The 15,409-nt window shown below is 34.8% G+C and overlaps 3 protein-coding genes across 3 annotated transcripts; all 3 read left to right on the top strand.

Annotated features, from left to right (window-relative positions):
- The first annotated feature begins 449 nt into the window (after nt 1-449).
- LOC100785800 (MLO-like protein 1) lies at nt 450-5,959 on the top strand. Its single transcript, XM_003522240.5, has 13 exons — nt 450-794; nt 881-1,116; nt 1,229-1,345; nt 1,428-1,488; nt 1,649-1,743; nt 2,422-2,496; nt 2,611-2,699; nt 2,845-2,894; nt 3,300-3,340; nt 4,834-5,043; nt 5,202-5,269; nt 5,390-5,450; nt 5,548-5,959. Exons 1-13 carry the CDS (start codon nt 611-613, stop codon nt 5,779-5,781), a joined length of 1,521 nt encoding a protein of 506 aa, XP_003522288.1. The 5' UTR covers nt 450-610; the 3' UTR covers nt 5,782-5,959.
- A 2,923-nt stretch (nt 5,960-8,882) lies between these two features.
- Nucleotides 8,883-10,559, top strand: LOC100802392 (50S ribosomal protein L3, chloroplastic). The gene is made up of 2 exons (XM_003522293.5): nt 8,883-9,498; nt 10,137-10,559. The coding sequence occupies exons 1-2, from the start codon at nt 8,997-8,999 to the stop codon at nt 10,424-10,426; spliced, it is 792 nt and encodes a 263-aa protein (XP_003522341.1). The 5' UTR covers nt 8,883-8,996; the 3' UTR covers nt 10,427-10,559.
- Nucleotides 10,560-11,558: 999 nt separating this feature from the next.
- LOC100816096 (cytoplasmic tRNA 2-thiolation protein 1-like) lies at nt 11,559-13,177 on the top strand. Its single transcript, NM_001255847.2, has 4 exons — nt 11,559-12,317; nt 12,393-12,459; nt 12,536-12,647; nt 12,727-13,177. The coding sequence occupies exons 1-4, from the start codon at nt 11,594-11,596 to the stop codon at nt 12,883-12,885; spliced, it is 1,062 nt and encodes a 353-aa protein (NP_001242776.2). The 5' UTR covers nt 11,559-11,593; the 3' UTR covers nt 12,886-13,177.
- Nucleotides 13,178-15,409: the final 2,232 nt, after the last annotated feature.

Below are 15,409 nucleotides of genomic sequence, written 5' to 3'. Positions count from 1 at the left end.
AAGAAATATATAAGTATAATTAAAGTTTATTTTATAATATATTTTAAAATAAATAATATTAATATAGTATTAGATGAAATATTAATTATGAAGTTAAAAACCCATATCATTAGTACATAAAAAAGTGTTTTGATGGGTATTTTCTCGCTAAAGAGTGAGATTTTCAATCGCATCTCTCTATCCTTTATATATCCTAGGCCGTAGTTTTTGAATGTATTATATAAATATATATAAAATAACACAAAAGTATAGCATTTAAAAAAAAAAAAAAACTTATCAGTATTGGCTACTTCTTCTTTAAAAAAAAGTAATTCATGATATTAGTTTTGTATTCCTCTAAAATGTTTACACTGTGAGTCGTTTAAACTCATAGTTTTATCAATGTTATATTGAAATGTTAAAATTAGGAATATAAAAATAAAGTAGATGTATCATAAACTTTTTAATGTAAAGTTTCGTTATTAAAAATGAAAATAAGAAAGTGTGGTGAGAAAGGAAGAATGTGAGACAGAGAGGGGAATGGAGCGTGAGTAAATGAAAGATGGAGATGGTGACTGTTGACTAATTTAAGGGAGCAGAAAGACAAAACGACAGACAGATTGGAGAGAGAATGAGTGGCGGAGGAGAAGAGGGAGCAACTCTGGAGTTCACTCCGACGTGGGTTGTGGCCGCCTTTTGCACAGTCATCGTCGCCATTTCCCTCGCCGCTGAGCGCCTCCTTCATTATGGCGGAAAGTTTCTCAAAGCCAAGGACCAGAAGCCGCTCTACGAAGCTCTCCAGAAGATCAAAGAAGGTTGCTTCTCTCTCTCTCTCTCTCTCTTTCACGCTGAGCACTACTGATCCATCTATTTAAATTCATGATCTGCACTGCACTGGCAGAGCTGATGCTTTTGGGGTTCATTTCCCTGCTTTTGACGGTTACACAAAACGGCATTACCAAAATCTGCGTTCGACCCTCTTTGACGCTCCACATGCTCCCGTGTAATCTCCACGACGCTCCAGCAAACCACGAATCTCATTTCCAGACATTTTTCCCTGGAACAGCCAGGCGCCTTCTCTCTGGGGAACACTCCACCCCCGAGTCCGCCTCTAAAATTGGTTATTGCTCTCGCAAGGTCACTCCCCTCTCTCTCTCTCTCTCTCTCACTTTTCTTTTCTTAGATCGAATCTCATCGCATCTATTAACCAACCCCACTGCCACTCCTTTCTATTTTTTTCACTTTTCAGCACAAGGTGCCTTTATTATCTGTGGAAGCACTTCACCACCTTCACATCTTCATTTTTGTCCTCGCTGTCGTACACGTCTCCTTTTCCGTGCTCACCGTTGTCTTTGGAGGCGCCAGAGTTAGCACTACCTCTACCCTTTTACTCTTACCTCTTTTTCTATTTCTCACTTCATAATCTTCACTCTCTTTCTTTTATATAGATACGTCAGTGGAAACACTGGGAAGATTCTATTGCAAAACAGAACTACGAGACTGACCGAGGTAATTCATTTCATTTGTTTTGCTCACTATGTTCTCTACGAGCCCAATTTTACTTTCTGTCAACCAAACCCATCAACTCTTTGGAAATATTTTTTCTGGTTATGTTTTAAATCTATTTCCTTTCCTGCTTCTACTTAAAAATCCTATTGCTTAAATGCAGTTCTCAAACCAAAGGTCACTCAGGTTCACCAGCATGATTTTATCAGGGGTCGTTTTGCTGGTTTTGGCAAAGACTCTGCTATAGTCGGTTGGTTGGTAAGTTGAATACATGTTTGTCATGGTCCGTAAGTTTGAATGAATAGAATATATGCTCTCATCATCGCTATAAAGCCCCTCTGCATCTTTCCATTTTTGGATTTTTAAGACTTACAAGCTTTATTAATGCCATATTTCAAGCCTTTTTTCATCTCAATCCATATATTCCCATCTCTTATACTGGGATTGCTTTGCTCCTTGAATGATTTTGCAAGAAATGCTGACCTTCTAAACACATGGATTGCAGCTTGACATTATTTATATTCCAACCTTGTCAATGGTTTTCTAAATGTTGGTTTCTATTTATAAGACCCCAATTAGAAGCACTGCTTATTCCTTTTTATAAGACTCAATCTATAATATTTCTTGCATTAATTATTTTTAGACTAAAATATTCCTAATTAACCACGTTTCTTAATCTTGTTGAATTAGTTAATTCAGTTTTATAAATAGGAAAGGAGGGAGTATATTTCTTCCTTTATGTTTGATTACCACCATGTAGCATTTTCTTCTTAATTCAAATTAACAGTATCCTCCAAAAACCTGTTTATCCTTAGAGCAGACTGTATACCACGTAACAAATTAGTAAGTTAGAAAGTCAAAAGCTAAGAGAGTGTCTTTTTAGTTTTTTTGTTTCTTTTTAGTTATTTCTCCTAATCATTTTATTGTTTCTTTCAGCTATCCTTTCTAAAGCAATTTTATGGATCTGTGACAAAATCAGATTATGTGACATTGCGACATGGTTTCATTATGGTAAAGATCTACTGTTCCATATTTGTTGTCAAATAATCTCTCAGCTAGATATTGGTCAATGGCTTCCAAGCTTGAATCTTAAAAATTGTCCTTTGGTTCTTCTCTTTGTTGTAGACCCACTGCAGGACAAATCCGAAGTTTAATTTTCACAAGTACATGATTCGTGCCCTCGAAGATGATTTCAAGCAAGTTGTTGGTATAAGGTAAGTGCTTTTGTATTATTGCTTCTATGCATATCACACATATACATCATTTAATTGCCAAGAAAACTTTATCCCATTGGCCATTTGTGTCAATTGTGTAAAGTTATTGATTCGTTGTGATAACAATTATATTTTGTGGTTGCAGTTGGTATCTTTGGCTCTTTGTGGTTATCTTCTTGTTACTTAATATCAATGGTATGCTACAAGATATGAAGTTATGCCTTATGTATGTCATCATTTAATTGGTTCTGCCTAGGCTGACACTACTTTGCAGATCAAGACTGGCATCTAAAACCCAGTTTAATGTTTTTTCTTGTGCCTTGTGATCTTGTTTATGGACATGGTAGTCTTATTGATCTTTTTTTTTTTGTGTGTGTGTTTTTTCATGAAGTTAATTTAAATAACACTTTTTGCGGTGAAAAAGGAAACAAGATTAAGATTTATTTTTTATGATTTGGGGATGAATTTCAAGCATGACAGTTAACAATAATGACGAATACTTTTGCCTATAAATAGTAACTGATCTAGTTGCTTGTTTTGCTAATTGCCAAAGAACATTACTTTGAATATCACTATTAAGATGTCTGTTGACTCTTCCAGGTTGGCATACGTATTTCTGGATTGCTTTTATTCCTGTCATTGTAAGTATCTTGGTTAAATTTTTGCCCCCCTTTTTTTGTGTGTAGTGTGGACATTTCCATGGCCATGCATTCAATTTACCAGGCTTGCATACCCTTCTTGTCTTAACAAGGGATAGGAAAAAAATATGCAATGTTACATGGAGTTTCTTAATCAAATTAAGCTAGTATATAATTTCAAAACTATTGATTCTATTAAACTGATGTCATACCTTGGTTTTCTGCTGCATAGATAACCTGGAGATTGGTTCAACAATATCCTTAAAATTCGTGTAATACTAGTATAATATCATATCTATTACTTGGTAAAATTAAGCAAGAAAAGTTACCATGGTATTTCCCACTAGTTCATTTATGTCATTTGCTTGTAGCATTTGATTTGACAAAAGGAGCATTTATAGTTGTTAGTTTTATTCTCCTGTAAATGTGGAGATGGGTCTGAAATGTTCACATGTTTGTTTCAAGATTTGGAAAAAGATTGCCTCTTAAAACTTATTTCCAGGCATATTTTTAGAATCATTACACCAAATCATAATTAGAGGTAGGCATGTATAGTTTTTTACAATGGAAGTTAATCAAGCTCAGTCTCCAAAGATCTCTGAGGCTCACCTTTTCTGCTCAAGGTTAATGACGAGTCTCAGTTTGGTTCAGAAGGATAGAGGAAGGTGGAGAGATACTTGCAAAGGCACTTTAATGCCTATGCCAGTAACAATATATTGGAAGGGTGTGTATATTTCGTGTCTCTGTTAGTGGTCTATTTTGTAGTGTTTGACTGTGAGTCACAGCTACGGCAGCTGAGTGTGGCCATTAGGTAATCCTCATAGAATGTGGATTCCCCTATTTGCTTAATATTCTAGAACCCCTTGTGAGTGAATTGTAAGGAGGTGCTGACACTAGTCTTTTTGGGTCTTATTAGTGTCCAGATAAATGGTGAATTCACTGAATTGGGCCCTTTCTGATTAAATCTGGAACAGGAATGATTCATGTCACATGTCTTACAAAATGGGTAATGAGTTGTGGGAGGGAAGAAGGAAACTTTATTTATTTTAGTGATACTTTGTCTTGCAATTTCTAATTAAATATTCTTGGGAATGAGTTTTAAGCCATAAGAATACCAATTGTGGGCAGGATAGATTTCTAGGAACACCATTCCTAGGAATATTATTCCAAGGAATCTTGCTCCCCAAAACAAAAAATATTATTTTCTGTCTTCTGAGACAAATGCCCCCTAAGAATGACATTTGTTGCTGGTTATTTTGGAATTTCCTTTCTTTTTGCCTTTTTTCAAATATTATGCTAGTGTTGTCCTTTCCATGGGTGTTTATTTGTTAAACCCGTATGCATAGGCATGCATGTTTATATTTTTATTTTCTCCATGCAAGTTGATGTATTAACAGGCTTTCACTGTCTGGAATATAATTTGTCTTATTGCTTGTCCCCACACCTTGTACCTCCCCCTTCATTAATTTCATAGTTTCTGTTTTGCATTCGATAAGCTTTTACTTGCTGTGGGCACTAAGCTGGAGCACATAATAACCCAACTAGCTCATGAAGTAGCTGAGAAGCATGCTGCCATAGAAGGTGATTTAGTTGTGCAGCCATCAGATGATCACTTTTGGTTTCACCGGCCCCGTGTTGTCCTCTTTTTGATTCACTTTATCCTTTTCCAAAATGCTTTTGAGATAGCATTTTTTTTCTGGATATGGGTAAGCAAATTCGATTGAAGCATACTTTGGGTTATTCTCTGCCAACCTTTCTTCTTATTCTCCTTTTTTTTTTTTTTCATTTCCTTCTTGGTGAGGTTGGGGGTAATTTTATGTAGTTTTGTTGAATATAATAGACAGCTTGTGTTCTGACTTCTCAGGTTACATATGGATTTGACTCCTGTATAATGGGACAAGTTCGATACATTGTTCCAAGGCTTGTTATTGGGTAACTGTTGACAATTTTCTTTTCTGTTGAGCTTATGAATTCTTTCTTTCTTCGTGAATTTTGAACTATAAAGCTCAATCTTTTATTTTTTTTCTCCCCTTCTATATATCGGGGTTACAGGGTATTTATTCAGGTACTATGTAGCTACAGCACCCTGCCACTGTATGCAATTGTTACGCAGGTACACTTGCATAGCTATTCAAACTGAAGTGCAGATTAATTTTGTGAATTTAAATTGTATCCTCATTGCATTGACTTTCATTCTTTTCTCACTGTAGATGGGAACTCACTATAAGCGGGCAATATTTAATGATCATTTGCAACAAAACATTGTTGGTTGGGCACAGAAGGCGAAGAAGAGGAAAGGACTAAAAGCTGATGGCAATCCTGGCCAAGGAAGTTCTCAGGAGAGTGCTAATACAGGAATCCAGCTTGGGTCAATTTTCAAGAAGGCAACTGCTCCAGGAGACAGTTCTTCTGCCCCCAAAGCTGACGGAATCAGCTCAGTGTAGCTATTTAAGTGAAGATTTACAGTCTTATTTTGTAAAGTTGCTCACAGATTGCAGTTTTCTTTATATTATTTTCTTTGCTAACATAATGTAGCATTGTGGGACATGTGTTTGACTTGGTGTACGCATAAGGTCGAAGTACTATATGAGTAGATGCTAGTAATGCTATTGTCATTTCTAAGATCCGTCATCACCCCCTTACTACACTCGTCCTTTCTCAGGTTTTTGCCTGATACTTTCGTAGACAGGCTGACACTGCCTTTCTCTCTAACTTGAGTTCCTGTTAAAACTGTCTTTTTATTTTATGAAGCAATTTAATGTAAAGTTAAGCTACTTTAGGTTGACAAAGTTCAAGACAAACTTGTTAGATGGGAATCTTCCTTCATTGTCAGAAATATCACTTCTGATACCCCACAGGTACATGGATCGCCGGGCACTTTACTGAACAGTTTGCATAAAGTTTTCTTTACAATAATTGTTAGGACAGCGGAATAAATAAGTTATTATAACTCGAAAAAAGAGGCTTGGATATAAAAAAAATATGGGTACACTAAGCACGGGACAAATAAATGTTTGTTTGCATATAATTAAAATTATGATTATAATTATCATTATATACAACAAAAAACATTTATTTATTTGTGGATATGACATTTTTAGATAATTCTTTAGATTATTTCTATTTAGTTATAATAACTTATTAACTCTGAGTGTTTTGTAACTCTACATGATTAAGTTAGAAGTCTAAAAATAAATACTGCCAATTAATAATGTATTATGTTGATGTGCATGCAAAATATTATGGTAAAGTAATTGAAATGATGTAAAATGAGAACTGAAGCCAACTCACGTAGGTTGTCCCACTACAAGTGAGGCAAAAATGTAGTGAGGCAAAAAGTGAGGCCAAACTAACTCGGCTCACTTTTTATGAGCCAGGGAATGATAATTCTACTAAACTCACCACAAGTTGTTGAATTATACAACTTGAGTTGTCTAAAATAAATAAAGGTCAAAAAATTAATTACAACAAATAACAAAAAGTTAAAAATTCAATTATTTGTGTAAGGCATGATCAAGTGATATATTTCTACTTTTTTTTTTCTTTTCCTAACCCATGACTTATTTTAGTGTTTTGGTTTTGGTAAAGTGGGTAAATTAAAAAAAAAATATTAAAAAAGTAGTCTTACATGGTGAGTTTCATCATATGTGATAGCTAGCTTCCTTTTGTTACCGTTAGAAATAATCTTACATGGTGAGCTTGGTTAAATATCATTGCTAGGTGAATTGCCTCCTATGTGAATTGGAATTATTTTTTTAACCATATCTTGCTTCTGATGCTAAACTATGTACATTTTTTGTTGTTCACAATCACTGTAGGATGGTGTACTCCAAGGAAATGATGATCAGAAGAGTTATGGCTCACGGTTCAATAATGCACAATTCTGATTGGAATGTTAATTTGATGAAGCAAATATCTATCAGTGGACTATGTAACAACTTAGGTGGAGCAAGAATTATGCAGGGGTCGATATCAAGAATGGTATTGAAGGAAATAATATATGAAAAGCTGATGCAGGATACTATGTGATAGTTCATTTATCAAGTTTTGGAAATATTTGCTGACTTGGTCTGGTGCAATGAGAAGAACAATACACGTGCCGAAGGTATAGAGTGGGTGTACTATGTGGTAGAATACGTATAGTACAATAGTAGGAACTAGAGGGTAGGTATGATTATTATTGGAAATTATGCAGTGTTTTGAAACTTAAACCGTGACTGTTATTTATTACTTTTAAACTGTTCTCGGCCTGAATTAAGGACACAACTTGTGGCTTAATTCCAGGTCTTATTTGTAATACATATTCTTTGTTTTCCTTCCAAAAAAAATTGACGAGGGTGAAGAAAATATGTTTCAACAAAATTAATGCCTTTCAGCATCCTGACCCAAAGGGCATGAGGATTATGATTGATTCTCCAACATTCTATCTATAGCTATTAGTATCATTGAATGACTATGATATTTGTCTGATAATCACATTTTTCTGCTTTACAGGAGATCAACGACCCTGAAGATATCTGAGGATGAATGTTCTGTCGAAGTTGCTGAGATTTGGTTCCAGTGAATACATGACTGCTGAACTTTGATTTGCAGTGCTATACAATTTAGTTTGTCACATTAGCATCCAGCCATCTTTTAGCTTTTCTATTTTTGCTGAGAACTAAAAGGTTGTTGCAGAAGCAATAGTTCCTTACACATTTTTTCTTTCAGGTGGCATGATAGTGGTGAAATAATTGTCTACTCATCTATTTATTCATCCTGTAACTTTTAGGGCAAGGCTTGATATAGGCACATCTTTAAGGCATATTTGTCAATGACTTATATAAGCTACCCCCAAAATTTTTACTGCTTTGTTCTTTTTCTTCTGCCTTGCTTTTAAAAAAATCAAATTGACCAAGATTTTTCTGAATTGATAATCTTTCTTGTCATTGACTTGCATAGGTTACTCCAAAAGTTAACTAATTTTAAATATTTTTTGGAGATCCAAATTGGTTTAAAATGAATTGATTTGATTTAAATTAAAAATATATATATATAATTCTCGTTTACAACACATTAAAGATTATTGAATTATATTAAATGTTTTAGTTTCTATAAATAAAGGTACGTTCGTTTTTGTCTCTACAATAGTAATTATATTTTTAATTATTAATTTGATTTTGTAAAGATAATATTTTGTGAAAGATAAATATTACATTTCACAACTTTCTATAAATTAAGGATTAAAGTAAGGTAGTCTTGTAGAGATTGAAATGAACATTTTTACATTTACCCGAATTAAAATCATATTTAACTGAAAATTAAATAAATTTATATTAAAAATATAGTTATGAAGTGCGCATTAAATTACATTCATTTTGAGTAGATTTTTTTTTAACTACTAAAATTAAAAAGAATGATTTTCAATTCAAACAAATTATTGTTTTACAACTTTCGAATTATTTTATGTTGTTTTTAATCAAATAGAGGAAAATGATTTTGATATTTGATTTGATTTGGGCCAAAATGTGAATGCATTATTTAGGCCCTGGAGGGAGATCGGGTCGGATTGCATGGTTGAAGCGAACAATTCTATCCATTCCGTAGCAGAGAGAGGATAAGACTTAAGAGTGTGTTTTATAGCTTAGTTCTGTACTTGTGTTGTGTGAGATAGCCAGCCATGTCGATCTTTTCTATTCCCTCACCAACGTACCGTTGTTCAATTTCAATTTCAATTTCTCGGCAGCCATTGCCATGTTCTTTCACGGCTCAAGTGAGAAGAAGAGGGAAAGGGAAAGTGGTAATGAGCATGGAGGCAGGCATTGGAGTGATGGGCACCAAGTTGGGTATGATGAGCTATTTCGAATCCGACGGAGAGGTTGTTCCTGTCACTGTCGTGGGTTTCAAAGAAGGCAACATCGTCACCCAGATCAAAACTGAGGCCACCGATGGATACGACGCCGTCCAGGTTGGTTACCGAAGGGTCAGAGATCGCAAATTGACCAAACCCGAAATCGGTCATCTCCAGAAGGTCGGCGCCATTCCCATGCGCCATCTTCAGGAGTTCCGTCTTCAAGCCATCGATGGCTTCGACCTTAACCAGCGCCTTGTTTTTGATGAAATTTTCAAGGAGGGTGATCTTGTTGATGTCTCTGGCACCACCATTGGCAAGGGTTTCCAAGGTCCTCTCTCTCTCTCTATTTTCATTTTTGAAAAATTTCCCCTTTCTTAGTTACCTCACTTCTACTATTTGACAATTTACTCTGATATGCTTATAATTACCCATTCGTGCTGTTGCTGAATGTTCGCCTTTGCCTTCAACAATAGAGTAGGTGTTGTGCCAGTTTCATAAAGGAAACATTTAAAAATGATTTTTTAGTCCTGAAATGTTGAAAATTGATTTTTTAGTTCCTTACATTATAAATTCAAGTGACGGGTTTTTAGGTACTTTGTAGCGGATTTCAAGCACTTTGTGGCAGGTTTTTAGTGACGGTTTTTAGGTACTTTTGTAGCGGATTTCAAGCACTTTGTGGAAGGTTTTTTTTTATACCTTGTGACAGTTTTTAAATACAAATTCAAATGATTAAAAAATAAAAATTAATTTAAGACGGATAAAAACCAATGTTAAATTTATTATATCATAGACTAAAAAAAAAAATTTCAAAATTTAAGAACTAAATAAATTTCAGAAAAAAAACACGTATCCTAAATTCATTGACTAAAACTAAAACAGTATTGAAGTCTTTCTATATTAAACTCGTATTATCTGCCCCTATGATTTTAGTCTTAAACGGTGAAGAATGGGTGGCTTAATTGACAGGTGGAATCAAGCGTCATAACTTCAAAAGGGGTCCAATGACCCATGGTTCCAAGAGTCACAGACAACTAGGATCAATTGGTGCTGGAACCACACCTGGTCGTGTGTACAAGGGAAAAAAGATGCCTGGCCGGATGGGAGGAACCAAGAGGAAGATAAGAAAGCTTAAGATTGTAAAAATTGATAAAGATCTTAATGTGGTCATGATCAAAGGTGCTGTCCCTGGTAAGCCAGGCAATCTTCTAAGGATAACTCCAGCCAAGATTGTCGGCAAGAACATTCCAAAGAATTAGCATATCTTTTCTCTTAACTTGTCTGTGTATTTGTTGTGCCTTCCTTTTAGCCTTTTAGTTGCAAGTTTATGTATACTACTATTGCTTCTTTCAACCCACTACATTCATTGAGTTATACAGCACCTTACTAGTATGACTTCAGTATCATCTTACTCGATACAATTTGTGATTTCCCACACCGCGGTTATATTTATCGCCAGAGGTAGGGAAATCAAAATACAGAGAATGAAGTACAAGTAAACCAAAACTTTCAATCAATTAGCCAAATTAGATTTTGCATGTCCTTGTTTTCTTAATCTACTTAGCTAACATGTCTTTAGATTGAGTGGAAGGAACTTGAATCATTTAACATGCAATTACTACTGGCTATATTCTAAGATTAATGCGTGTACAAGAAAATATTGATGGGAGGGGCTCCCTTTGATTGTAGTTTATAAGAGATTAGTCTTTCTCCTACCAAATAAATAACCTTTAAGTTAGTTTTGTCCGATAAATGTTACTGGATTTTTCAAAATTAATGTTTTTTCCTTGTACCTTAATTAAAATACATTTTTTGAATGGGATTTGAATTTTTAATCTTCTCTTAAGAAAATGAAGTTTTAAAATCGTTTTTATAATTTATTGTTTTGAAATTTTAATCAAATATTAATTACGTCTATTTTTCTTATAAGATAGTCAAATAAAAGGAATTGACATCAATCGTAGATCTGAATTAGATTTGACTAAAATTAATTAGCAAAATCAAAAGGTTTGACTTCAATCGTGGTATTTTGTTATCACTCTTTTATCAGCATGTGTTAGATTGAGTGGAAAGTGTTTAAATCCCGTAAGCACGTAAAATTTTAAGAATCATGTGAAAATATTAATGGGAGAAGTTTCATTAGTGCTTGATCGTATTTAAGATATTAATCTTTCGCTTACATTACCAAGCGATTTAAGTTAGTTTTCCCAAGTAATTTTTAGTTTCAGTTAAATGTAAATATTTATAATTTCATATGAGAAAAAATGATTTCAATTGAATATGTGAAACTGTGATTAGGATAATTTGTTTTGAACAATGAACTAAAATTAATATATATATTTTTTCTGATGAAATAATAACATAAGGGCCTTTTTCTGATAAAATAATAAAGGGGTGGAGAGGAGAAGTAAACCCTAGAGTAGAGAATGGAAGGTGAGGGTGGGGAGAGGAAAAGAGGCGCACGTTTATGCTGCGTGTGCAAGAAATCAAGAGCTTCGGTGAAGAGGCCGAAAACCCTAGAGCAGATATGCAGGGAGTGCTTCTACGATGCTTTTGAGTCTGAGATCCATCAGGTAATTCTTGAGAATCAGCTCTTCAGCCCTGGTGAACGCGTCGCAATCGGCGCTTCTGGCGGAAAGGATTCCACCGTCCTTGCCTACGTCCTCTCCAAGCTCAACCGCCTCCACAATTACGGCCTCCATCTCTTCCTCCTCTCCGTCGACGAGGGCATCACCGGCTACCGCGACGACTCTCTGGAAACTGTTCACCGGAACCAGATTCAGTACGGGCTCCCTCTCAAAGTTGTATCTTACAAGGACCTCTACGGATGGACTATGGACGAGATCGTGCGAGTGATTGGTTTGAAAAACAATTGCACTTTCTGCGGCGTCTTCCGTCGACAGGCCCTTGACCGAGGTGCTTCTCTCTTGAAAGTGGACAAAGTCGTTACTGGGCACAATGCCGATGATATTGCCGAGACCGTCCTCCTCAACCTCCTCCGAGGAGATGTTGCCAGATTGAGTAGATGCACCTCTATAACCACCGGTGAGGATGGCCCCATTCCCCGATGCAAACCTTTCAAGTATACTTACGAGAAGGAGATTGTCATGTATGCTTATTTCAAGAAGCTCGATTACTTTTCCACCGAATGTAACCTTCCTTTCTTTTCCTCTTATTTTCCCCTCTAACTGCCAAACAAACATTTCACTCTCTCTACAATTCCAGGCATTTACTCTCCTAATGCATATCGAGGTTTTGCTCGCGAGTTCATCAAAGATTTGGAGAGAATCAGGTGCTGATTATCCAATTTGCTTGCTTTCTTGTACTCGCTCACAAATTGCTGTGCTTATGTTTATTATACAATGCAGACCTAGGGCCATTCTGGACATCATCAAATCAGGGGAGAATTTCAGGATTTCTACTAGTACCAAGATGCCAGAGCAGGGAACATGCGAACGCTGCGGTTATATTTCTAGTCAGGTATATATGAACCACAGCATCAAAACCCTAATCTAATCCTCCCCCTCCATAAACAAAGTCAGTGTTGTTTTATGTGCAGAAATGGTGTAAAGCTTGTGTTCTGCTTGATGGACTGAATAGAGGTTTGCCTAAACTGGGGATTGGACGAAGTCGTGGCAGTGTTGCTTCTGATAATGGAAATGAAAGTAAAGTAGAAAAGAGCATCCAGGGCAAACAATGTACAACTCTAGACTTCTGATTTCCCACATCACACCTATCAGCGAGACGAGGCTTCCTGTTCCTGAAATTCAGGGTTTAAAGAAAAGTTGCACTGTTTCCAGATTATTACTAGTCAATTTAATCATATATCTTTAGCTTTATTTCTGTGGGCAACGGTCATGTTGTCATTTGTACACCAAGTCGGCTTCTCATAATCAATGGATACTAATGCTCTGGTGGAGAGAAAGTGAGCGAAGAAAAAAAAAAATAGAAGGAAATAAATATTTGAAATTTTGTGGTTGAAAGTTAACCTTTCTTTTCTCACTTTTTTTCTAATCAAACAAAAGAAAATATTGTCATCCATATTTTCCTTTGTCTACTTGTTTCAGTAACACCCGAATTCTAAGTATTAGGAGAAGACTGCTTTTTAACACCATGTTATTTATATTATATTTGTTGATTGATTAGAGATACTCTAGGTATTGTTGTTGTGGTTATTATTGTTAATGTTATTATAGTTATTGATTTATGGTTGTTGTATTATATGGAATAAAATTAAAATTTATGACATTAACCCATCTAACTATTTTTATTGGCATCAATAAATTAGGTAATTGTTCTTTAAATATTGGATCAGAGTTAATATTTGATATGCATACCAGGCCGATCGACCTGTCCAATGGAATATCGGGTTAGTGCTTTAATATTGAGCACTAAATATGGAATTTTTTAATCAATCCAATCATGGTTTAATCTGGGCTTAACTCGCAAAAAGTTCATATAAAGCAAGTTTTCATCAAGCTTGAACTCCACTTTTGAAGCTTCAATCCAAGTCTACAATTCACATCGAGCCCACGACCAACTTAATCTGAATCAACTCAATGGAATATTTGAATCCAACTTCAAATTTTGAATATAAATTAAATTTAAGCTTTTTTAGCCCAATATAATCATAGTCCGATGAGACTTGGGCATCATTTTGGTAGCCCAAATTGAATATAAGATTTTTGGTTTGACCTATTATATTTAGTGACATACATAAAGCATGCTAATAGTTTGGCCTAAACTTACTCGATAAAATATAAGACTTTAGCTTTAAATTTTGAGCACGAATTAAACCTAAGGTTTTGTAGCCTAATATAGTCATATCCTCATTTGGGCTTAGCGCACAAAGTTCATATAAATTGGGTTTTTACTAGGTTTGGGCCTTATTTTATAAGCTTAAATTGGATTTAGATTTTCTAGTCTAACTTGCTATTGCCTCTGACTTGCATTAAGTTCACGACTAGTTCAACTCGAACACATCAAATGAAATGATGGGTTTGGACTTTATATTTTGAACATCAATTAAATTTAGGTTTTTTTTAGCCTAATCTATACTTAGCCCACAAAGGTAAAAAAAAATTGAGCTCTCATTAGCTTGGGTCTTATTTTAGAACCCAAAATTGAATATGCGCTTGTGAGCTTGGCCCATTGTAGCTTGTGACCTACATCAAGTTTGCAAACAATCTAACCCAAACTTGTCTTATGAAATGTTAAACTTGAACATTAAATTTTGATTATAAATTAAATTTGAACTTTTTAGACTCATTCAATCATAACGAAACCCAAGATTATACCACAAAAACCTATACAAACTTATCTCTTATTAGGCCTGGGCCTTATGTTAGAAGTTTAAATTCAATTTCAACTCTTCGGCTTGACTTGCATCGAGCTCGAGATCAACTCGACTTGAACAAATCAAATGAGATGAAGATATAAGACATGAGTTAAAACTTTCAAGCACACAATAAATTTAGGTCTTTTAGCTCGACCTAATCATGGTCTAATTTTGGACTTGACCCACAAAAAATCCGATAAAAAATTGAATTTTTCTATCATGTCTTGCTCTTATTCTAAAATTTCCCTCATCACAATCTTATATGAAGAGTATCACATCTTAGAAGAAGATTATAAAGATCGGCAAGTTTTAAAACCTTGGAAAAAAAATCTGAAACAACAAATAAAATTGAAAACTTATTAAATTTTTTAGAATGTAACACTATAAACCATCCAAAATGGGCCTTAGGTTTTAGTTTTAAGTTTTGTCTTTTTCCCAAATTTCAAATTAAAGGTTGAATCTAGTATGTTTACTTGACACAAACCTGCTTCTCATTTTAGTTATAAATTACTTTTTTCATATTTTTTTAAATATTTAGACATTTTCTTAGAAAATTACATATATTTACCTTTTTGGTTTATTTTATCTTTTATTTATTTCCTATATAGACAGGAGAAATCTCAATGTCAGGAGAAAATAGAAACTAATTGGAATCAAGAGAAGAAAAATAAAGCCACCTAGCAATTGGAACACTTGTAATGTATGTCAGCCCTTTCTCACAGGACACGAGTCATGGCTTGGCAACTTTGCTTCCCGCAAAAGCAGAGCTAAGAAAGTAAAGGTTATGCCACTTCGAGATTTTTATCTAGTATTTATAAAGGAAGAATACAAACGAATAAGGGTTTAGATCCTCTCGAATAACTTTCGATATGACAATGCTATTAAAAAAGAAGTGAAACACGCA

The sequence above is a fragment of the Glycine max genome, chromosome 4, assembly GCF_000004515.6.
Source record: "Glycine max cultivar Williams 82 chromosome 4, Glycine_max_v4.0, whole genome shotgun sequence".
Lineage (NCBI taxonomy): Eukaryota > Viridiplantae > Streptophyta > Magnoliopsida > Fabales > Fabaceae > Glycine > Glycine max.
Note: the sequence above shows the minus strand (reverse complement) of the source record. Positions and strands in the feature narration are given on the sequence as shown.

What these genes read in the sequence shown, in the direction of transcription:
- LOC100785800 (XM_003522240.5), top strand. Translation starts at nt 611, where the DNA reads ATGAGTGGCGGAGGAGAAGAGGGAGCAACTCTGGAGTTCACTCCGACG. An exon ending in TTGGTTATTGCTCTCGCAAG is followed by an intron (nt 1,117 to 1,228) that starts GTCACTCCCCTC and finishes TTCACTTTTCAG; the next exon opens with CACAAGGTGCCTTTATTATC. An exon ending in TGTATGCAATTGTTACGCAG is followed by an intron (nt 5,451 to 5,547) that starts GTACACTTGCAT and finishes TTCTCACTGTAG; the next exon opens with ATGGGAACTCACTATAAGCG.
- LOC100802392 (XM_003522293.5), top strand. Translation starts at nt 8,997, where the DNA reads ATGTCGATCTTTTCTATTCCCTCACCAACGTACCGTTGTTCAATTTCA. An exon ending in CATTGGCAAGGGTTTCCAAG is followed by an intron (nt 9,499 to 10,136) that starts GTCCTCTCTCTC and finishes CTTAATTGACAG; the next exon opens with GTGGAATCAAGCGTCATAAC.
- LOC100816096 (NM_001255847.2), top strand. Translation starts at nt 11,594, where the DNA reads ATGGAAGGTGAGGGTGGGGAGAGGAAAAGAGGCGCACGTTTATGCTGC. An exon ending in AAAGATTTGGAGAGAATCAG is followed by an intron (nt 12,460 to 12,535) that starts GTGCTGATTATC and finishes TATACAATGCAG; the next exon opens with ACCTAGGGCCATTCTGGACA. An exon ending in GCGGTTATATTTCTAGTCAG is followed by an intron (nt 12,648 to 12,726) that starts GTATATATGAAC and finishes TTTTATGTGCAG; the next exon opens with AAATGGTGTAAAGCTTGTGT.